This window comes from Struthio camelus, chromosome 6, assembly GCF_040807025.1.
Source record: "Struthio camelus isolate bStrCam1 chromosome 6, bStrCam1.hap1, whole genome shotgun sequence".
Taxonomy (NCBI): Eukaryota; Metazoa; Chordata; class Aves; order Struthioniformes; family Struthionidae; genus Struthio; species Struthio camelus.
This window is the reverse complement of record NC_090947.1, coordinates 40542445-40566006: the sequence shown is the minus strand read 5'-3', so window position 1 is coordinate 40566006 and position 23562 is coordinate 40542445. Positions and strand designations below refer to the sequence as shown.

At 37.8% G+C, this 23562-nt stretch overlaps 1 protein-coding gene across 2 annotated transcripts in view; it reads left to right on the top strand.

Annotated features, from left to right (window-relative positions):
* Positions 1–23562, top strand: part of LRP1B (LDL receptor related protein 1B) — a 741350-nt gene that overhangs the window by 423697 nt on the left and 294091 nt on the right. For both annotated transcript variants that reach the window (XM_068949290.1, XM_068949291.1), the window contains one exon: positions 21985–22207. In XM_068949290.1, coding sequence (XP_068805391.1) covers positions 21985–22207 — 223 coding nt within the window. The remainder of the gene's footprint in view (positions 1–21984; positions 22208–23562) is intronic.

Sequence of the window (23562 nt, the reverse complement as noted above, 5' to 3'; positions counted from 1 at the left end):
CACTTGAAATGCATATCAGCATATATAACCTACTTTTTTTTTTAGGTTAAAAGAAAATAAGAGCAAGATTAGGCCACTTTGCGTAAAATCAAACTTAAAAAATCACCGAAGAGTAAGCTTTCACTCACCCTTGGCTCTTGAAGAGCTGACATCCTAGCTTTTTCATACCTGGTGTCCTACCATTACTCTATTTTACTCTTGTGATACTGCAGATAAATAGAGTTCCTACTTTGCAATTTGAAATTCACAGTTGTTGATAGGAAGCTTTTGCCAGTGCAATGTAGTATAGATTTATAGAAATAGCAAGAAAACCTCAAGATGGAGATTGCAGAGACTTCCTTTTCTAAGTAGAGATCTTAGGAGTTTTGGAGGTGATAATGTATTTCACTGTTAAGAGTAGTGGCTGTGCTACTGTCAGTGCCAAATGCCTGGTAGATGATGCTTCTCTTTGGGACAGGGAAGGTGAGGGAAAGAGGGAAGTATACAGCCTACTTATTAGTCCGTATTATTTTGTATCCAGAATGAATAAAATGAGAACTGCTCAAATGCTTTTTCTAACAATAAAAGCTTTTACCTGCCTCCTGGTACCAGTACCCTCAAGGAACAGATTCTGGGAAGTTGCAATCAGGGTAATGCCAGCCAGTGTGAATTATGGAAGAGAAGGAAAGGTAAATTAGCTTTTATGGTGTTCAGTAGTCCTCTTAGCGTGGTTAGTGTTGGCATTAAGTCTAGTTCTGATGGTGTTATGTATACATCACTGAACTCACTGTGATAGTTTCCGTATTTTGTTTACCTTTCTGTGAAAGTAAGTAGTACCTTTTTAAACCCTGTACCATCAAGTCACATCTATTGAAGTGCTAAAACAGAGTAACGCTATGGATGTATGCGCTAATCCTCAGGCTTCAAGAGATATTGAAGTCCCTTGTTTTCTGCCTCCTCCATTTCCTAATGTAATTGTCAAGCAAACTATCCTTCAGATTACAGGTTCTCTGTAGGATTAGGTGTTCTTGGAAGCTACTTTACTGGGAATTATGCTATAAAATCAGGAAGGAAAGGTAAGATAGTGAAGTTTTATCTAGCGGATATTTCTTACTAGCTGATCTGATTTCCTGCAGATACATAATTTATTTTATCTGTGGCAATGAAATGTAATTTCCTAAGCAGGAGGTCTCATGAAACTTTGGATATCTCCCTGTAGCCATATTACTTCATTCATTTACAGCAGAAAGGGGACTTCATGAAACCTGGAAAACATGCTGTGGAGAGCCCTTCCTGTGCTGCGGCTGGGTCTAGGCATGTCCTAGAAGGTTGTGCCATTTCTGCTTTATCTGCTATGTAACTCCTGTATTCTGGTTTTAACATTGCACACCAGTCTCCCAAATAAGGTACATGCATGAATCAAAGGCCCAATCATACTTGTATTCCACTTCCACTAGGATGTTTGGCAGTGCTCTCTGCAGAGTTTGTTGACTGACTGCACCCTGACCTCTACAGGCAAAATTGTATGTATAGCATGGTGGTGTGTATTTAGATATATGAAACGGTTTAAAGAAAAAAAAAGTCATACAAATAATTTGTTATAAGATTTAAGTCTAATTATATTTTAAATAATAAGTTTGGTGCCATTTACCTTCCACTGTGTCATTTTATTTTTCATTTTGTGCTTCAAGCCAGTGTTCCCCTAACTCAGTGCTGCTTAAAAATGCTTAATCAAATAAAAATACTTATTTTCCATCAGTGGATTTCTAGCTACAGTCATGATAGATTTAAGCAAAAAAAAATAAGCAGCTTTGTGACAGAAATGAGGGAGTATTCTTAATCATTATATCAATTTTGAAATTCATTATGTGTTTAAAATGCAGTGAATTTGTCTATGTGCAGTATGAGTTGTTTTTAATGATATGCAATTACCATATATTGAATTGAAACGGCAAATCTCAAAAGCAAGCTGAAAGCATTGAATCTTTTATCTCTCAAACCAAGATAGCTGAGGCTGCTTAAACCAGTCAAGAAGGAGTGCTTTAAGACAGTAAGATGACTGACTCAGGTAAGGATAAATGTCCAGGTAAGAAACTAAGCACCCAAATATTAGTACTAAAAATCATAGGGACAGATCCAGGAGGGACTGGGAAAAGGGCAGGAAGTCAGGCCAGGGTAAAACAGAGTGGCACTGAGCACTGGGAGTAGAAATGAAGATTGCCCTGTAGAGAAACTCCACGATTTAGAAGAGAAACTCTGGACAGGAGGTACAATCCTGGACTTCAACCTAACCCCAAAAGTGTTCAGCGCTCCTGGGGAAACTCAGATAGGGACATACATGATTTCCTATAGATCAGAATATTTACTGTAGCAACTGATACAAAAGGGATTGTTTTGAGAACCCGTAGAAATTACGTTTGTCTTTTATGTTCCATTAAACACATGTCCTTGAAAACCAAACTGGGACCCTGGGGTGCTAAAAGCAGCTGGATCTTGGTAAGAAGGCATCTCAGGATGGGTGAGTCCAAGGCAGTTTAGCCGCAAAGTCTCAGGCCCTTGGAGTGAATCCTCCACCTGGAAACACACCTGGGACATCCGTCAGGGAAACAGCCCCCCTCTTCCACTCTGCCCACCCAGAAAAGAAACCTGCCTGTGCACGGCGTCATTGAAACCGAGCGTCCTGGCTCAGCTCGCAGCAGCTGTGTCAGTGCTGGGATAGTACGACCTTGCCATCGGGCTCAAACCTTCACCAAAAGGGCAGAGGAGTTCTTAACAAAACCTTTCCCAGACAGATTCATTGCTGAGTTTTGTAGCTGTGTGTTTAGGAGAAGGCAGACCACAGTACTTGTTAGTGCTGATACCGTTTTGGTCATGTGGGGGCCTTCTCTTTTTCTGTAGTGCATCAAAGTAACTTTGCATGGGCCAAATATTGGAATTTTGAGGTTTCCTAGATTTATAATTTTATAACAGATTTATAAATTATTTTACAGAAATACAGAGCCAGGGAAAGAAAAGCAAGGATTTGTTATACCTAGCAAGGTAGTCGGGAATATATCTCTGTCACTTAAAGATACACCTAAGCCGTAGGCATGTTATGCGACTGGCGTTTTGTAAAGACAGACGTATAGATGGATGAAGCACAGGTGCAAGAGCTAAAAAAGCTTTTCTTTCCTGTTTTAGTACTTGTCAATTGGGTGACCTCATCATTCAACTTTATTGCTGCACACTTCAACTTCCACACCTGTAAAATATAGTAAAAATACTCCCTTGCCATTTCTCAGTGCTTTGAGAATGAGGAAAATTAATGAATATTTGTTATGAATGGCTGATTAGTGGCAGCATTTTTATCAGAAAAACTTGAAAGGAGGCTAAATAAATACCATCTTTTCAATCCTTTTACCCTGTGATTTTCATAGCTTTCTTGGATCACTGGCTTCATTATGTGACATCAGAAAATGCCTTCTAAAAGCAACTGCTAATAAAACGAATGTGTATCTTTCTAGTTCTATACTTGAAACAGAATGCTTTCCCATTCAAATTAGAAAAAGATTAATGAATATCTCACTAGTATCCAGTGATCTGTTATGAGCATTAAACAGCTTGTTGTGCCATTACTTTTTCTAAAAACAGCTAATGTTTTCATACCTAGAAATGCAGTGGTGGTGTGCAGTCTGAAAAATATTGAAGCTGTTTCAAATCAGTTCTCTCTGTTCCCAAACATGACAATATTAGGATATCTTTAACAATATAGGGAAATGCTAAATAAGTCAAATAAATAGCATGTATTTGGCTACTCTCCTTCCAGTGGCCTATACATACGTATCAGTTTAGCCTATACGTACGTATGATTCAAGGAAGAGCAGTTTAGAATAAAGACTGCCTCGATTTCTAGGATTTCTAGCACTGAGTGGCATTTTTTGGTGACTTTTTAGTTCTGTGAACTGCTTCCAGGGCAGTTGCTGTGGAATAGATGGGAAAATACAAAACATGATGTCATGGTTTCTTCAGATATGTGGTCATAAAGGCTGAAACCTATGTACTTTGATGATATATTTCGATTTTCAACGTTACAGGACTCAAACTTTAGCAGTAAGCATACTGAGAAAGAAAGTGTAAGGACCTTTGTGTTTTAAGTGTTTCGTAAGTAGAGCTGCTTGGGGAAATTTTTTCTGTCCTCCGGTTATTCAGGCTATCAGAAGTTTTTGTGTTCTGTATTGAGGTGAACCTGGGAGCTTTCAAAATTACTGTGAAAGAATAAATGCACAAATAAATGCTTCTCAATGTGGAATAATGGAGCTAATAAACAGAGGAATTATCCCCACCACCTGATCTGCACTTCCTTATAGACTGAATTGTTCTTTGCCTTTGGAATTGCCCTTAGATTTTCAATTGTTATGTAGATACTGAGACTAAAGTTATCTTTTCCAAAATATATTTAATAGCATGAAGTTCAGAAGGTAATGTGTTCCTGTTTACAGCTGTCTGATACTCGCAGAGTAGATATTCCAGCCCCACTTTGAGTGGCACAGCTTAGAAGCATATTTTGCACATATCCTAACATACTTAATTGAGTTCAGCACATAGCACGGCCTCCGTTCGCAGTTTAATTAAAAAAAATAAAAAATGCATTCAACAGAAAGAGTGTTGTTTTGCATTATAATTGAAAAGTGCTACTGTGAATCGCAGTTCAAAGTGCTTAACTCTCTCCAGGCACTGTAGAGAGACTCCAGGTTCATAACTTGGGCTGTGAAACCCTTTTTTGATTGTGACTTCATAATCATTAAGACTAGGTTTCAAAGATGTTTAGGTGCAGGAAGAATGTAATCAGGAAAAGCATCTGCACAACTAAACCCCTCTGGGGTTTATCCTTTATATCGCCATGGGTTTCATTGGGATTTAGGCACCATATGATCTTCTGTGCTTGTTGTCACCGCTGCTCTCTCTCCATTTTACGTTGACAAGCAAGTGCATCCCTAGCCAGGTACCATCAAAAGCAACTATATCAAGCAACTACTGGTTGCTGAACATAGCAACCCCTCTAAAGAATATCAAATAGTGTCCTTACCCCTCTCTTCCCTCTTCAGGAATGAAGAGAGAAAAGACAAGGAGCACGTCTTTATTTAATAGAATAACAAAGGAAATAACTGTTTTGGTGCAGGTGGTGTGATTTGAACATGTACGTTCCTACCCAAGCTATCTCCCACCTTGTCACAGGCAGTTTGAGTGATGGAAATGTTGTTGGAGATTGTAAGATTATTCACTGGGGTAACTTTAGAGGAGGACAATTATGTTGAAACAAAGTGGGGGGAGCATCAAGTTAATTTGTGCTCCCTTCACCTCGGGCTGATTAGCGTAAATTAACTGCCTTTGCAATTAATGTGCAAAGTAGGTATTCATTATTTTTCTGATGACAAATAAAATAACATATGAATATAACAAAAGTAGTCTAGAAGTATATTTAGTGTTAATTTTACCTGTAGATTATTATTTTCCTTTTACAGAAGCAAATTTAAAAAAATTGTTAGCGCCCCCCCCCCCCCATGCCATAGTCTGATCCACCTTCCACTGGTGTCACTGTATATTAATTCTGTTTTACTATAAGGAAGTTAAACCATGTTCACCTGAAAGCATACCTTTTCCTCATACTCTACCAAGTGATTTAGTAAAAGCTATTCTGTTGATAAATCTTGCTCTGGTATGATTATTTCCATTCCCTGCATAGTGTTAGACGAAGAGGATTTCACCTCCTTTCCAGCTGTCACCACAGTATATGTTATTCTGCCTATAAGTAGAAATAGTAACAAAGGAGTGATTTGTGTAATTATACTGAATTTTTAAAAGTCATGTTGCGTTCAGCATTATTATTGGGCTTTATATTGTTTCTTCTCTTCCTAAAATTAACTTTAGCTTTAATATGCAACTACATGCGATTATCACTGTGTGCCTAGCAGCAGAGAATTTGACGGGGAGAACAGCTACTTAGTAGAGCAGGGAGAGATGAACTTAGTGACCGCTTAAGCAACCTAGAGCTATAAAAGCCTAGGAGACTGGGTGGGATGCATCCCAGGGAGCCAGGAAACTGCTGCCTATCACCTCTGGAAAGCAGTGGCAGTTGTGAGAGATTCCCAATAAGCAGAAAAGTGCAAATGTCAGCTTCTTAAGACCTTGTAGGCCATACTTTACCATAGATGGTGCGACTCTGTTGGTCGTTTTCTCATATATTATTATATCATCAATACGTTGGAAACTCACTCTTCATATATTCTTAATTACATGATCTATAAATATTACTTTTTGAGTATGAAAATATTCTTAGGATTGGGCATTACATTTGTGAGGTAGCTTGGAGAGCTCAGCTATAAATGTATAAGTTCATTCCAACATTACCTAATAGCTTGGCACATTAGTACAATCCTACACTTGGCAAGAACCACATTTTTATTTTTCTGTAATTTTTATAGTGCATTCATTTTCAGGATCATTTTCCTAATTAATTCTATCTATTGTAGGTTGATATTTTAAAGTATTATTACAGAAACAGTGTAAACAGTTATCACCTGGGTGCCCAACCTGCTAACCACTTTCTCCTCATCATGTTCAGGAATTCAGTGTTCAGTGTTGCTAATACATCTCTGTATTTTCTGTGTTTCAGAAGAGTAATTGAGAAATAGATTTGTGAGCTTTCTTCTAAATTGCTCATGAAATTTCTTACGTGAGTTGGTAATCTAGGAACTGGATAATTACAGATCATGAAGTAAAATGCAGGGTGAGGTTTTGGTGAGCAATGCTTTCTTGTAAAGAAGTTTTTTGCAAATATAGTCTTATGTCAAAGTCTCTCTGCCAGTAGATACTGTGCTGGAAGGATCTGGGACTGTAGAAATCAATGTGTGAGAGACATAAAGGCAGGCCAAACAGATATGGTTTTTTGTTATGTAATTTGCTTGAGTATATTTAATGACAATTTTTTATTTAATGCAGCTCTAGACATGCAAGTTCTAGAGAGTCTCTTGTCTGCACTCTTAATTTTGCTGGGAACAAGTTTCATGTTGTTCATGTACTTTTACTTTGCTTAAGTTGCTTGGTTTTTCTTATGTTGTTGAAGCATAAATACAGAGGTTTTTGGAAATAAAACTTTTCTATTCAAATAGGTAGATCCTGGCAGATTGATTAGGTGTCACACTTAATATCTGCCTTAAAGATATCACAAGAAGCTTGAGTCTTAATATATATCTTATATTTGAAAAATGTGTTGTAGATAAGATGCTATTGTTCGGAAGCAATGATTCTCTTTTAGGGACTGTGCTATAATGAAATGAAGCCCGTCTGATCTCTATATAAACTCGCCTGTAACTGTGCATCAGAATGCATAGTGAGTCAGTATAATTCCATCATAGCGCAATCCTGGTATGCTGTTAGCTAATCCTACCTAATAATAGTTTGAAGAAAACAGGATTACTATAAAAAAATGAGTAATTTGTAGTACCTTGTGACGTATAACATCACCTAATTTGGAACTGATGGCTAAAAGTTTGCTTATGTTTCTTGAACCTTTTTAAGAACTGTACCTTCAGCACTCTCTTAAATCAAGGAATGCAAACAACTATATGTTTGAGTTCTTTTAAATTTTATTTATTTAGCAATTATCTATACCAAGAAATCGGAATGATGATTTGCTTTTGTAGAAATGCAGTGCAGGTTGATCTGTATGTCTCTCTCTCTCTCTTTCTTTCTTTCTTCTTCTTCTTCTTTTTAATTAAAGTATCTGAATACACTTGTGGGTCCTTAACAATAGCAAAAAACTTCTTGGATTATTCTAGAGTAGCAGAATATATTTACCGGCCTAGAAATTTCACTTACTCTGTCTAGATATCAGGACCAAGGCATTTCTAGATGAGTTAGGGTTCTGCTGGGTTCATGTAGTCAGTTTGCTGATTTTGAAGATCTGTTTTCTTTTTTGATAATGAGGTGTATGGCTTCCTAGCTGACACAAGAAAATGAAGATAGTTAGGATTTTTTTTTTTCCTTACAGTTAAGAAGAAATTCTGAGCATCAACATTTTTAAATTTTGGGTTATCTTTGCTTCTGGAGGTAGAATCATTTACCACCTGAACTTGCAATTAGCAATAGCCTGCTAGGTTTTTTTTCTGTTGGTAGTGTGTTCATGTGTATGGACATCATATGTAAAATTTAGGGCTCTGCCTCCCTGCAAGAACAGCTGGACAGACCACTGACGCTGTCTTTGCCCCGTCTGCTCCAATGATGGTGGCTGGGAAGCCTGACCGACTTTCTGAAACAGCACCTGAATCCCCACCTTTCCTAGCTGATTTGGGGGTTGATTTACCTTAATGTGGCAGTTTGAAGTGGTGGTTTGGGAGCTCGATGAATCATTTGCTTGCACCGTGCGGCCAGATTCCTCAGGGAGATGCGTGGCCTGGTGCCAGCCAGCGCAGGCGAGCAACTTGCACCGCAGCGGCACAGAGAGCCCTCGGTGCCCAGACCTCCTTAGCCCTCTCTGCAGGGCTTCCTGATGGCCGGACCTGCCAGGCCCCCGAGTGCAGCAGAGCAGAGGAGAAGGGAAGTAATGAAATGTCCTTTTGTTTTCTGTCTTACTAATTCAGTAATGGTTTGTGACTTTTTGGAGTTGTTTCTGTGTTGAACATGTTGTTGCGCTGTGCTTTTTCCCCTGGAGAAGAAGCGGGTGTGGAGCAGGAGTCGGGATCTTGTGTGCTGTAGCTGCCTGCAGGCTTGCACTCAAGCATTTACTGTCTCTCTTCAGTTACTATGTTATAGTCACATCACAAAAACTGGCAGGACAGCACTTGTTAATGTGAAAGGAAGAAAAAATGAAAAGGAAGAAAAATAGTCCCCCTCACTCTAGCTATCACCTTCAAGTATCCCTCTGTGTTCAGCTGTATTTTCTATTCATGTGACTCTTCTCTTTTGATTTGCACTCATTTTTTCTTTTACGCAAAAGGTGGACATACCAGCAGAAAAACACAGTAAGGCTAAATACTGATTGTGTTCTTGCTGTTTCCCACGTGGCTGCTTTAAACGGGAGAAGTGTGTTTACTAACCTGGCTGCAAGATGCCTGTGTTGGGGTGGTGGGAGTAACTTCTTGCTTCCTCGTCTTGCATTCACCAAATAGGCATGTAAAGTATCTAAAAACAAAGATAATACATAGATTTGGGCTAATACAATTTACCTGTTTAAAGAAAGAAAAAGGAAAATAAACTTTAAGGAAGTTGTTTGAACTCCGTAGGAATTCTGTTTGAATCAGAAATGGCAGCTAGTCCCTGGCTCAGCCTGCACCTCTGTAGTCCCAAGACTTCCTAGTTTGCTTCCTGCAGTCTCTTATCAGTTCATTGTTTATGTTCAAAATTCTGTAACGAGTATGGCAAATGTATTACAGATAACAGCTTTTCTATAAAGTGCTCTGTCATGCCAGCACAGGTTTTCACTGCACTGAAACGAGGCCAGTTGCGTGTGGGAAATAGTAGCAGATGATTCTGTTACTAAGGATTAGAATAATGTACTCAAGTGAGCCCAATACCTCACATATAAGAAATATAATGTAAGAGAAATTTCAAAATTCTTTGTATACATGTGCACCCACACTGCAGCTGTAGATATGGTGCTTGAGATCAGCAGAGGTTGAACTCGTCTGTCATGTCAGCCAGGCAGCAGCGAGCTGCTCCCCTGGGTTTGGTTTCCTCCAAGACGTCGGACGCGTTTCAGCGCGGGCTTTTAGAAACGATGAGAAAACTACGTCGAGCTTTTCTGTGTCCACTCCTACCCCGACCTAGTTAAAAGAACAAGTACAAGCCAGCAATTTAACATCTTCCAAAAATCTCAGACCAAATGCATTCAGTCTGAGTGCTTACACAGTTTGCCAAGCAAAATTTAGGAGAACAAAAGTGGCATTTGTTATCCTGATGAAAGCTGGGAGAGCACCAGATTAGAAGTTGCCTAAGAATATTAGGTGAGCACGATCCAGTTTACTTTACTGATATTTTAAAATCATTTTTAGGTACTTATTAGCAAACGGGGAGTGGGGTTTTGATTGAGAATGTTTGTGCAAGAAGTATTTTGGGATAATGACTACGACCATATATTTGAAGACTGTTTAAGCTGGAAGTACTCTTACGGCCATTTCTCGAACATTCACCTTTGAAATAGTTGCTAATGTTTTTGAAGGAATGGGAGATGGGAAAGGCCACTAATATTTCTAAATAAGGAAAAGGAAAGGATGTAAAATAGGTAGATCCCTCTTTGTCATGAATAGTAACAGTCCTTTATCAGTTTTCAAACAATTCTAAGAAAAGATATGATGGTCCCCACTCTATTTATTGAAAAACTGTGAACACACACAGAAAAAACCCAATTCTTAACTTGACTATCAGGTTCTACACCTGCAGTTTGTAGATGCTGGGCCTTAATCAGCCCTGTACCGAGAAAGATGATATTTTGTTTTCTTCCTGAAAGAGAATTGCCTTATTAAGTTTCTCATGCTTTCAGTTGATTATGGATCTACGAATGAAATTTAACTCTGACTAGATGGCATTAATACCAGTCCTATGATAAGGTATAATTTTAGATAAGAGTGTAATTCATACTGATCATATTTTACTTTAAAAAAAAAGTCCATATAAATGGAGGATATTAAATGTTTGTCATTCTTCCTGTGAAAGAGTAAGAATTTTGCAGGCCTGTAAGCCAATACACTTTCGCAGTGCTGAAGAAGAATCAGCAGAGCGTCCAGGTTACAAAGACATGAGTGAGCTGTGAACGCTGTAATCTTCATGTCTAGCAAATGGTTGCTAGAATGAACAGCTCACCCCACGTGTCCCATTTCGTGTTGGGGCCATTAGTGAGTCAGACCTACCCGAGAGCTATTCACTAGCTCATATCAGAACAGGGGGCAGCTAATTGGTACCCAGGTAGTAGGTTTCTGAATATGAGGCTCAATAAATATTAACCAAGAATCCTTTAATGATTGATTTAATGATTTAATGATTGACACAGCAAACTGTCACCTTCAGCAGGCTACAGCTTAGTGATTTCCAGAGCTAGAAATAGATCATTGGGTTTCATAGCCGTTAATATATTCTTCCATGAATTTGCTGGAAAAAAGAAAAAACTATCCTTGCTGTAGACTGCTAATTCATCATGCCGTTAAATCATTAGTTTAAAAAATTGGGGTCTGATGATTTGGGGATTGAAAAAGTGTATCTCTAGGTATAATCCTTGCCTTTCTTTTGTTGTGCATATGAAGGAGGAGCCTTGAGATTTCAAAAGCCTGCAAACTGTGGGGTTTTGATTAATTTAATATAATCCTCTCTAATGATGATTATTGTAGCATTTTCTGAATGAGATGGATGAGACAGGTTCTCAAATGCCAGCTATTACTGACATTTAATCTGGTATAGGTCATAAAATACCAAGACGAAAGAACTGTTTTATAATTTATTTTTACATTAATAATAAATATTTAAATAAATTAATGTTGCAAAAATGCTGCCTTTTTCATTCTCTGTAACTCTAACGTAAGTAGAAAAAGTTGACTGACAGAAATCAAGTTTTGGAAACAAAGCATTCTTTTTTAAAAATAGAAATCTGTGTTGTGGAAAGGTGCAGCTGATGCAGAAAACGTGATCTCTGATAAACAGAATAGGTGTATTTCTGCATTTCATAGTGCAGAACAGTTCATATAACAAATAATCTCTGTTGAGGAAGGCTCACAATGAAAATATCTAGAATAGCCTGTAAGGTTTGGCAAGTACAGGAGAGCAACAAGGTTACGAAAATGCTCACACTGCCCTTGTTTGCTCTAAATCAGCCTGCGTCTGTGTGTGCATTATTTGCAAGCTTCTCTTCCTTCTTCTATTCTATGCTAATGTTTAGAAAGAAAATATCAGACTAAAAGCGTATCTGTCTTTCTATACACATCTGAAAATGCAAGCCCAATGCCTACTGCTGCAGCAGGGCAGGAGCGGGGCGAGCAGCCGTGGGGAGGCCTGGGCAGGGGCGTCCCCACGGCGCCCTGAGCTTGCCCGCGGTCCCGCGCCCTCACGTGCTCGGCATCCCCAAAGCGAAGCGGGCGTGCTTCATCAGCGTCGCCCGGCGGAAAGCTGCTGCTGTGTGCGTAGAGAAGTCTAGAAAGAGTTTGTTCGGCTCGTGGGGGAAACGGCGGAGCTGAGATTTCTCCTGCTGCTTGGACCCTGCGAGGTGCTGGGGACATGCCGGCTGGAGCCTGGGGGGTGCAGCTCCGTACCGCAGCGGACGCTAACCTCGCTCCAACGGGGCCGCGCTGCCTCAGAGGGCCAAGTGTCCAGTTTCGGGGAAAGAAAAGCTACGTGGGAAGTAGGACTACGTCTGGGAAATAATATTCCACTGTGTCTCCATAGCCGTTTTTAGAAAGCTGGTTACTACTAATGCTGTCCTGATCTGCTCCTTAGCTGAACTTAGCTTAGCTCTAGGACAGAAATCAAACCTAGCAAGCTCCAGACTGCTTTTGTATTTGCCTGAATTTCATCAGGCTGGAAATCAAAGGCATTTTCAGTTTAGGTCCCCCCACCCCCCCACAACAAATACTGAACAATTAATGCATTTTTTTTCCAAAATCCTTTTTTTAAAAAAAGATATTCTCAAAACCGTCTTTTTCAAAAAAAGAAAAAAGTTATTTATTAAGTTGAAGAAGAATTACAGTTCAAATGCATATAATAATGTATTATGAAAACTAAACAGCTTCAGAGAAAATATTATATTCCTTTTGTGTATCTGAGAGTACAGCCCTAATTAAGTCTTTGAAAATATGTATTCTCGTATGTACTTGTGTTTATATAATTGCTATGAAGGATCAAGTGGTATTTTGTTGTTCTAGAAATCATTCAAAGCAAAATAATAAAAACATTATATTAAAAAACTATATAAGTAGGACAGCATATATTCTGAATATTCTGAAGGACAGCATATACGTCAGACCCAAAGTTTCCAATGAAGAAACCTAATTTGAATTTCCTATGGCAAAACTGTTTCATTGTATCTTGCATGCCATATAGACTATACACTAATTAACCATATAATCCTCAGAAATAATTACTCCGGGCAATCTAAGAGCTGTATTTGTCATAACATTTTTGCCAGGCTGAGACAGTTATAGATTTAAGTATAACATCTAACAACAGCGTGTGCATGATTGCAATGTAAACATACATTCTGTAAATATGTAGAAGTGTATGTGAAATATTTTTCATTTTATATATACTATTTTAAAAATCTTATAAAGACTTTTTGGTACTATTTGGCAGTGATGTGTTAAAAGTCTACTTAATCAGTGATGTAAAACTACAGGTACATGACAGTTTGAGCCTATTTAAAAACTGAAGTTTTGCAGTGGATCAACAGTTATTTGGCATAACTGGTTTGTGATAGACTGGGAAAAATGAATGGTTCTTCACTCTTATTCTAACTAACTGATGAGTTTGCAGTAGCACATGGGGAGTACGTGCATATCCTGAGAGGACATTGCTTCCTGATTCTGCATCTAATTTAAATCTAAGTACATTTTCAGAAGTAAGTCAGTAACTAGACAAAATAAAACTAAATACTATTGATAAAGAGGTTTGATGAATCCATGAATGTAACCGCAATGTATCCTGCAATGAACAATAACATTTATTAACATCTTGCATATATTTATGAATAAATATTAACATAGACCTACAGAGTAAAATTTGTTTGAGTTCCTAAAATGTTATCCTTGACATAAATTTTGAAAATTCAGACAGCATCCTTTTATTTAGAAGAAAGAGAAGGACATTGAAAATGCACTAGCACTGCACAAAATTACTCAAGCTAATTACATTGCTTTAATTGAAGGATATTAAATTGTATTTAGATAGAAGAGCATATGAAGCAAGAATCGGTTTGATTCATGCTAAGGGATGCAGGTTTTCAAGATTATGTCTCATAGTTTTCGTCTCCTAGTTGATGGGAAAAAATAGATTTAACTATTATTCACACATATTCCTATGCGGAGCAAGAAAGAGAGTATGGCAGAGTTGATATGAGTTTGCTACATGTTCACTTTAAATTTGAGGAAGTATACCTTGTAACAGAAAATTGAAACCATCCGAAGAGATGACAAGAGAAAGTTAGCTGTGCATCTTACTGCCATGTATTCTTCTGCAGCCAGGAATGGCTGCACTTACCATTTGCAGTTACCTTAGTGCAGAGAAAGCTCATTTTGGTGAAAAAGGGAGAGCAGACAAAACTTTTTAAGGCTCCTTATAGCATTATTGAAACTTGATTTTATATATTATATATATTTGGTTACCATTGTTTTAGAAATGAAAATGAAGGATTCTATTTCCAAAACAAGTGGGCTCAAACTTCAAAAACTCCATGCAGGGTTTTGTTTTGAAAAGCTAAAACAAAAGTGGAGCATATAATGGAAACAATGTAATAAATTACAGTCTTGAGTTATCATATTCCATTAACTATACATGACATGTAGCTGAGCAGCTCCTGTAGGTGTCAAGAGATTTTGCAGGAGGAGCATGGCACTGTTAAGGATTTGGTCCCTGAGGTTTCCACATACTGAGATGTGTGATGGGTCGATATACGTGGTGCATGTGTATAAGGACATGCATATGTGTATGCCCCTGTGCGTACACACATACATGCATGTGTGCAGCACATAGGGTGTAGGCTGATTCTTGTTGCTTTGAGCAAGGTAAGGAAAGGCAGCTGGACTGGGAAGCTCACAAAGTCCACGAAGGAGATCTCACCACTCTGGGTAGCCCTTGCTTCCTCTAGATGTGTTAGTTTTTATAGGGAAAAAAAAATACAATTTTTCTCTTCCCCTCCCCTTTGTCTTGCTTTATTCATTAATAACTACACAGATTATGACAATCTGTAGATTACCACAGCAGGGAACCAGATCTGATTTTTTTTTCAGTCCCCAAATTCACAGCCACTTACCCTATTACTCTGCTCAAACTGCCATCTGTATTACTCCAAAAAGGAAAATCCATCTTTAAACTGGTGATTTCCCCACAAAAAGAAAGTTGTTTTATCACAAATGCTGCCCTAAGGCATTTAAGTTGAGCTGTTGCTGGATTCGCTTATGTTCTGTTATGGAACAAATGACAATTCAAGCTAGACTGTGTGTATGTCAGTTGTTGTCTATTTTTTTTATTTTTATCTGTAACTCAACTCTTTGCTACTATTCTAAATCTACAGTTGAATCTACATATGAAGAGACTTTTATTATTCTATTATTACGCACCCATTATCAAGATTCCAAAATATTAGGATCATTTGGTACTTATGTCCCCTCCTACTTTTCAGAAATCACAGAGGTTCTTTAATGGAATTTCCGTGCTAGATGGCCCCAAAACCATCCACCCGTCATTTCCTTCCAAAACCAACTACCAAAATTAAGACCTGCCACTGGAGATCCTGCTCGTGTCTAATCCTCCTGAAATAGTATGGATATGCAAAATGAAATTATTCTTATGGTGATGGATGATGCACTGTGCTAGAAAGAAACAGAAGAAAAAAAATCAGTGGCTCTTACCCTGGGGAAAAATTTCCCTTTGCCCCATATTTAGCAATTGTTCTAAATATGGATGTGTCAGCAAGCAGTGCCATTCAAGTACTTAAGACTTTTCCGGTACAGTAATGGCACTGGCTCAGTTACCATCAAAAATGAGTTAAGTCTGAGTGTGGCTGATTTCTTTTGCTTTAGATGTGGAGAGAAGACACAATTACTGAACCCAGAAATCAACTTAAATGTCAACAGAAGGGAAAACCTTCCTGGACTATGCTATAAAGCCTACTATTAATTAACTGCAATGTAAATTAAATAATACATTCATTTAGGTTGAATGCAGTAGAAATCAGATACAAGACCATATGACAGTCCCCTTTTGAGAATCTAGGGCTTTAATTTACAAGTGGAGCATCCAAAAAATGTTGTCATACAATCTTTTTAATTAACTGTTTTGATCACCTCTTCCGAGGAAGGTTCTCTGTTTGTCACAGCCCCCATAATTTTGGTTACCTGCAGTATATTTTTCTATAGAATAATCTTTTATTTCTTTTAACACAAGTAACTGTAACACAAGTAACTGAGCAGAGGCCGGATCATTACACAAAATCTTATTAGTAATTTTTAAATACATGCATTTTTATTTTACTAGATTTCATCCTATTTCTGTTACTGCAGTCTAGAGGTTTTCCTACACCATCATTATTCCTTCTCAATATTAGAAAAAAACCTCTAACATGGTGTCACTTAAGCATCCCGGAGCATACAGTTAGTGTTTTTCATTAAGTAAGGTTTCTCCCAAGATCAATGGAATATCATTAGTAGCCTTGTGTCTTGATAATGATCCTTTCAGTGTAATTTCTGGAAATTAAATATTATTCTTTGCACTCTTACCCTTGTTGAGGTATACTGTCAGATATTTTTACTTTAATCTAGATAGATCTGGTCGACTGCAGTAACTTTGTCTAAGAAACCAGCCTTCTTTCTATATATATTATAGTACTTTACCTCTGCCAAAACCACATTGCAATTGACTCTGGGCCATGAACTGCCAAGCTCTTTGTTGTTCTTTCCTTCAAAATCTGCTCAGCAATTTCCATCTTGCTGAGACTGAAGCAACAGACCTGTAATTGCTTCAGAAGAACATTCATTCTTTGTGATTCTTCAGCTTATGGAGAAGATGCTGTCCTTTAAATGTCAGTTTATTTGTAATCTTCACCCTTTCCTTACTAAGTAGTGCTTACAGTAACGCGTCCTTATCGCTAATAACAGAAGACTAGAGGAAGAGAGAAAAGGGTATCAGCATTTTCCATGGCATTGATGTTTGACTGCTATGTGGCGAGTGGCATAAGTTGGGCCTGGTTGCCAGTAGTGTTAACATGCGAACTTCAGTTGACCCTCTAGGATCAGGGAGCAGCTTAGATATGAGAGTAGTAGAGGAGTACCTCAAAGGAAAACAGCCTGTTAGGCACCGTGAAAGTGAGACCCTTTGACGTGAGCAGGCTGTGAGTGCCTGGTGGGTGCCGCGTGAGTTTGAATAGCCAATATTCAATACTCAGCTGAGACCTTGCTATTATCTTTCTGACCCTAAAATCGACAGTGTCCGCAGTGACTCCGGAGAGAATGGGGAGACGCTCTGTGTTCCCCGAAGGAGAACCAGGGAGAGCCCGGGAAGCATGCGGACCGGCACCGCTTCACTGACCCTCTGGCTTTTCTTCTGGGCTGCATCCTCTCGCCAGCAGAGCTGGGAGGGTGTGTAATCCGTGGATATCTGTGATTAACATGTTTTGGTATCCAAGCCTATCTCAGCACTGTCATTTGGTCTTGAACTGCTACATACCATCAGGCATATGATGGCTTATTTTCTGCACTTCTGTCCTGTCTGGGCATGCCAGCAACTGCTTCTTGCTTCTCCTTGTAGGGGATTTAGGTTGTTGTCCAATAACATGTACTTCTTCTACAGATCCATTGCAAGAGCACTTGAGGTTTAAGAGTCAACTAGGGAATTAAAGGAGCAATAAGAAGCAGAAATAGGCTGGCTTTCTGAGTTATCTAGGGAACAATTTAGAGTCTGAGGCCTGGCAGCTGAGTGGATGAGCTACTGGTCATTGTTACAAGGGTACCTCTTTCCTATTACAGATGGTAATGAAAGATTGAGGAGGGAAATAAAGAATAAAAAACAATAGTAATGGCACATGAATACACTGAAGTGTGAAGCATAGTTGTATGTGTCCGGATGAAAAAGAAAACTGTTTCATGATACCATTTTTTCATATAGCATTTTTCCATATGTATTTTATATCCAAAGAGTAGCAGAACTGTGAAGTTTTGTCTCCTCCAAATTCTCTGATTGTGCCGTAAAGTATTTGGCTTTTTAGGTAAATAAAAAATTAAGACAATGCATTTAGCCAGAAGGCCAAATGTAGTTTTAAAAGGAGGACATATTTGAAATTGGTGGGTTATTAATGTTGTGATTTAAAGCCTGGAAAATAAAAGTAAGTAAAAAACATTGATGGAAAAGTTGAGGGCTTTTTGAGGTCCTCCTTATTTGTTTTGGAGGCCTGATAATTACAGAAAGATTAGTCTGTGACTAATGGTAGGACAAGAGGAACGGACAAGTTCACTCTGACTTTGTGTAGTGACAAAGTTGTTCTCCTTCAGAATTAGTTTTATTCGGCCACTTACTTGATTGCAGCTTGCAGTTGGTGGATTTGTCAGTTGAGGGCATTTTGAAATGTTACAGAGACTTCAGTCTTCAGATGTGGAGGGAACAATCCCTGCGTTGTCCCAGCTCAAAGGCTTATTTTAACTCCGATGATAAGTTTCTAAAACTATGCTGTTAGTTATGAAAGGGGTTGCATTTCATGGACTGGAGACTTGTGATAGGAAAGTCAGCTAAAACCTAGGAAATCAGCAGAGGGAGGAGGATGTGTGTATTAGCTAGAAGAGATGACTGTAAATCAGCAGTGTAACAGAGCTGTGAAAACAGCAAATGCTGTCCTGTGATGGATCAATGTGCGGTAGATGTGGGGAAGTTACAGTGCCGTTGTACAGACACCAGTGAGCTCTTTTCTGGAACAGTGCATCCATTGCTGACCATGCTTGTTCAATAACATGACCTAAAGTTGGAATAACTGCAGAGAAGGGCCACATAAAGAGCCTGTTTTATGATATAAGAAAGACTGACTTTGTTTGCTTATCTCTAGTTGTTAGCTAGACAGTGAAAAAACTTGATTGCCATCTAGAAATACATCTGGCAGAGAAGGCAGGTGAGAAAAGAACTGCTTAGGCCAAAGAACAATGTGTTGCAGAAGCCAGTAAGTATAATTTAGCCTTGAAGACATTTTAGTTAGTTACTAGAAGATTCATAACTGTTAGAACAAACCATGTTCTGGAAGAGCCTTCTGGAAGGCACACTGGGACAAAGCAACCCAGTACTTTCATGATAGAGTTTGGCAAGTGTGAAAAAAGGGCAGTGTATGATGTCTGCCAAAAAGCTGGACTTGAAAAAGTTAGCCGGTTTTCACCTTAATTAACAATGCACAGAATATGTTTTTTGTACTATTTCAAAGAGCTAGGAGAATATTCAAAATTTATATGTGTGGAAGAGTCTGCATCTTTCAAAGGACAGCGTACCTTAATAAAATTCAATTTAATGCAAAAATTTTAACTCTTTTATAGCAGGTCCACTTAGTATCCTCACTGGTCGTCTCGGGAAATGCTGTAATGGATGCAGTTCTCCCTGTGGTTGTTATAGCTCATCCCTCAAGGTCGGTACTAATGGATGTTGTGAGAGATGTGCAGGGAGCTGTATATTGTCAGTATTCATGCTGAAATTGCTCTGTGAATTGAAAAAAGATCTCACCACCCACTGCTGAAAATAGATGGGCAAATCTAGCACCATTTGTAAGCATGGAAATTAGTCTTTAAAAGAAAAAAAGACTAAAATGTATCCCTGAAAACTCCCAAAGCAAAGGGAAGACAGTGTAATTGTGAGTCAGTTTCACATGTTAGTAACAAAATTCTGATTTAAACCTTGTTCTAGAAATCTGCATTAGTTCTCTAAACCCAGAATTTCATTACAAGATTGCACGGTGAAGCATTTCATTGTCTTAGTTTAACTTTCAAAACTTGCTCAGTACTGTCTTCTGCCTCGACATTAAAGGATGGATATAAAGTTCTATTATTGCCAGTCTCCAAGAGAAATTATCTTTTGAATGAAAAGTATATTATTTACACCTGAAGTGTGATTAGCTTCCTTACCACAATTGTTGTTTAAAAATCAGGTGTTTAGGAAATGAAGAAATGACCCCTGTAACACTGAAAGCTGGAGACATTGCTAAAGCAGTACAATCCTTTACTGTATCAATTTATCTTATTGACATACACACATTTTGTTTTTTCCCTGATCTCCAAAGACCATATAGTTTGTAAAAGGCAAATTGTTATCTCTAACTTGTTTAATAGTTTGTTTTGTGATATCACATAGAACCCTATGTGATACTGCATAGTCTTGTACAGGAATACTGTGCACTAAGCAGAGTCAGTTGCTCCAGGTCTGTAAAGTTGCTGTGTAGTTAGAGAGAGAGAGAGAGAGAGAGATTAGATAGATAGAGGTGTATGTATCTCTAATCACACTGGAACCAATTTTGGCTTTGTAATCACAAACTGAGCTTTGATTTGAATAACTGAATCTTGAGATTCAAAGTCCCATTAAATAATCTAAATTAGATCCCCAGAAATGCAGATTGTCAACTAGAGTGCATGTAATGTTTTAACAAGTGTTATTTTAAATTTAATAGGTGTTGATCTTGCTGATTAAAATATATATATATATATATATATATATATATATAGAGAGAGAGAGAGAGAGAGAGAGAGAGAGAGAGAAATAGTTGTTGGGTTTTTTCCAAATAAAACATTTACTTTGCAGACATAATTTTTAGTTTTCACATCATCTGTAGTATGCACATTTTGATTTATATGGACCTGAATGTTAAGTATGTATTTTTTTAAATGTTCCTGAAGTACAGCTGGGATACAGAATTACAGTTAAGGACAAGGCAGGAATTCAAAGTGATTTTGACAAATAGAAATCTCTATCAGGAATGGAGTTATCACTCAGGAATGATAAAGGTGAACTTTATTCTGCCTTATGGCCTGGTGATGGACTACACGACCTTTCAAATTCTCTTCAAGCCCTGTTTTTATGATTCTGTGATCAAAACATTTTAGCATTTGACAGCTGTTGTATTTATACCACGTATAATTCTAGTGCTTCAAACGCTTCTAGTGATTTTTTAAATTTATGTATTTTGCACATGAAACACTTTAAATACATTTAAAATGTATTCTCGTTTATGTTAAGGTGTTATTAATAAAGTTTATGGGTTTCATTTGGCAATTTAGCAACTATGTATTTTTCCCAGCCTAAAGCATGCAAGTGTTGATTTTTTGTGAAAGGTTACAAGGCTACAAATTACTATGATTTAATATAAACAGATCACAGGGTTTATATACTGTTGATCCATTAGTGGTAATAACTAGCAGATAATTCACTTAATTTGGAAAATGAAATCCTGATTCTCAAGGTAGTTTTAGTAACATTCAGTCTGGAATAGGATTATTCTTTACATGTTAAAGTCATGGCAAGGTGGTCTTCTGCTGGCAAGCATAATTTAGTCTCACGAATAGATAATCCTGTAAAAATATTGTCAGGTTAATCAAAATTGGTTTGTGCATATTAAACCCAGTGAATGCTTATCAAATATCAAGCTGAGAAGCTTTAGCAGCAATTTTAGGTCTTTGATAATTTTCCATTATTTTTTGATGGAATGACTCATAGGATTTGTGGAAACATACTAAAGCTTTTCACAGTTGCTAGTCCTGTCCTGAACTTCTTTCCAAGACTGGATACAAATGCAATATAGACCAACGCATCTACTTTAGAAATGCATCTTTTCTTTTAATCTGACAGTATTGCTGACTTGTATTTGTTGAAAATTTTATATAATGAATTGCTTTTTAAATCATGTAAACTCCTTTGTGGTTTTGCCACTCCTTGATATTTGTAACTATCTTTTTGTTTTTATAGGTAGTAGATTTACAGAGATATTTAGGACTCTGATATAGTCTCTGTACATATGAATACTATCCATTTATAGACCAGAGTAAGTATTAGCTGAAGGGTATATTTGTGGCACAACGAAATGTATGGAAAACTTCTGTATGGTCCATTTGAAAGAACAGTCAATGTAGTTGTAAAGTTGTTAGAAGATTTGGTGAAATTTTTAGATATTCAGTTGCACAATTATCAGTATTATATGGGTAATTAACATAAGTAGCCCCTGGAATGAAGAAGAGTGAAAACTTGCTTTGCACAGCGCGTCCAGGAGCTTGCCGTTAAGCTCACACGCTTTGAAACTTACAACACGTTGTTCTCTTTCCACAGAAAGCTTTTCTTTACAGACTATGGGAACGTTGCCAGGGTTGAGAGATGTGACATGGATGGAATGAACAGGACGTGGATAGTAGATGCTAAAATTGAACAGCCAACTGCCCTTGCACTAGACCTCATCAACAAATATGTGTACTGGGTTGACATATATCTGGATAATGTGGAAGTTGTTGACTATCAAGGAAGAAAGAGGCATACAGTAATGAAAGGCAGACAAGTAGGTATTGATTTGCAAATGCAATAAAAAGTAACGAGATCAATAAATGAACATGCATAATGCTAACAGTTACAGTAATGTTCAGAATCTTTTCTTTTTGCTTCAAATAAATTAGACATTAAAAGAGTCAGCTGCATGCTTTGTTTTATCTGCAATTTAGCTCATTTTGCAACCTATAGACAAGCTTCTATGCAGTGGTTCTTTAACAATACATCATGTAAGTCACAATTTCCATTGTAAGAGACTTCTGGAGGGAAATATGGGGTAATACAAGTGGGATAAATTATTAATGACAAGATAGTATTGCCAAATCAGGAAGAAGAGACTGTCAGGGAGAAGAGGAAGAACAAAAGGTGTTCAGACCAATCTAGATGCGCTTAAATCATATTTATGTTGATGGCAATGGTGTTCTTCCCAGTTGCTCCAGGTGTTCAGAGTCATAAATATAAACCTTGAGACTGTACGAGCCTGTGAGCGGGAATGCATCAATCCATTGTTTTAGCTTGGAGAGTGGGATAATAGGTAATATGGAAAGAAAAGGTTCCCTGGCTGTTGAAAGGCTGGTGGGAAATCCAGGGAAAAATAGCAAAGAACTGTTCCTGGTTACTAGTCCGTCGTAACAGAGTTTGCATGTACATCTAGTTCTGCCTGAAGTTAAAAAGGGTATGGAAGAATGAATAGAATAAATATTGGACCTATTCTGCTGTCATTCTTTACTCACTTCAAGTAATCACTGTTTACCCAACAGACAACTGGTTAATATAACTATCATTTAAAAAATATGCAGAAAAAGTGACAAAAACCAATCCAGATTGTCTGGCTAAACAGCAAACACCAAGCCTTCCTATTTTTATTGAAATGCTCCCTTTCTTAATCTAAAATGATCTGGCCACAGTCTTCAGCCAGCTGTTCTGGGCTGGCAGGTCTTGTAAACTTTTTTTCGGGTGATGTTTTGGGAATAGATGCTTAGAAAATAAATTCATCTTAATGGTTTAACCAGCTTGATCTAAGTTGTACTTACTTGTGCCTTAGGAGAGACATTTGTTCTTTCTCCTGTCTGAAATTTGGATACAAAAAAGGATTCCTAATTAAATCTTAAATTTAAAAAGGATTAAGTTTAAAGAGGATTTTTAAGTTCAGAGCGTTTCTGTTCTCTAAACTGGTTAAGAAGAGAGAAAGATGTTTGTTTCTTTCAGTATGGGTGAATTGAAAGGGTGAAGAGTGTAAAAAAGTTAGGCTTTTAAGTTGGTCACTGCTATCACAGAAGGAGAAGAGTATTGATTGTTTCTCCACTCAAAGGAAAAATTGGTGATTTCACTGTTTTTTGTGCTTGCATTTCCTGGGATTTAATTTAA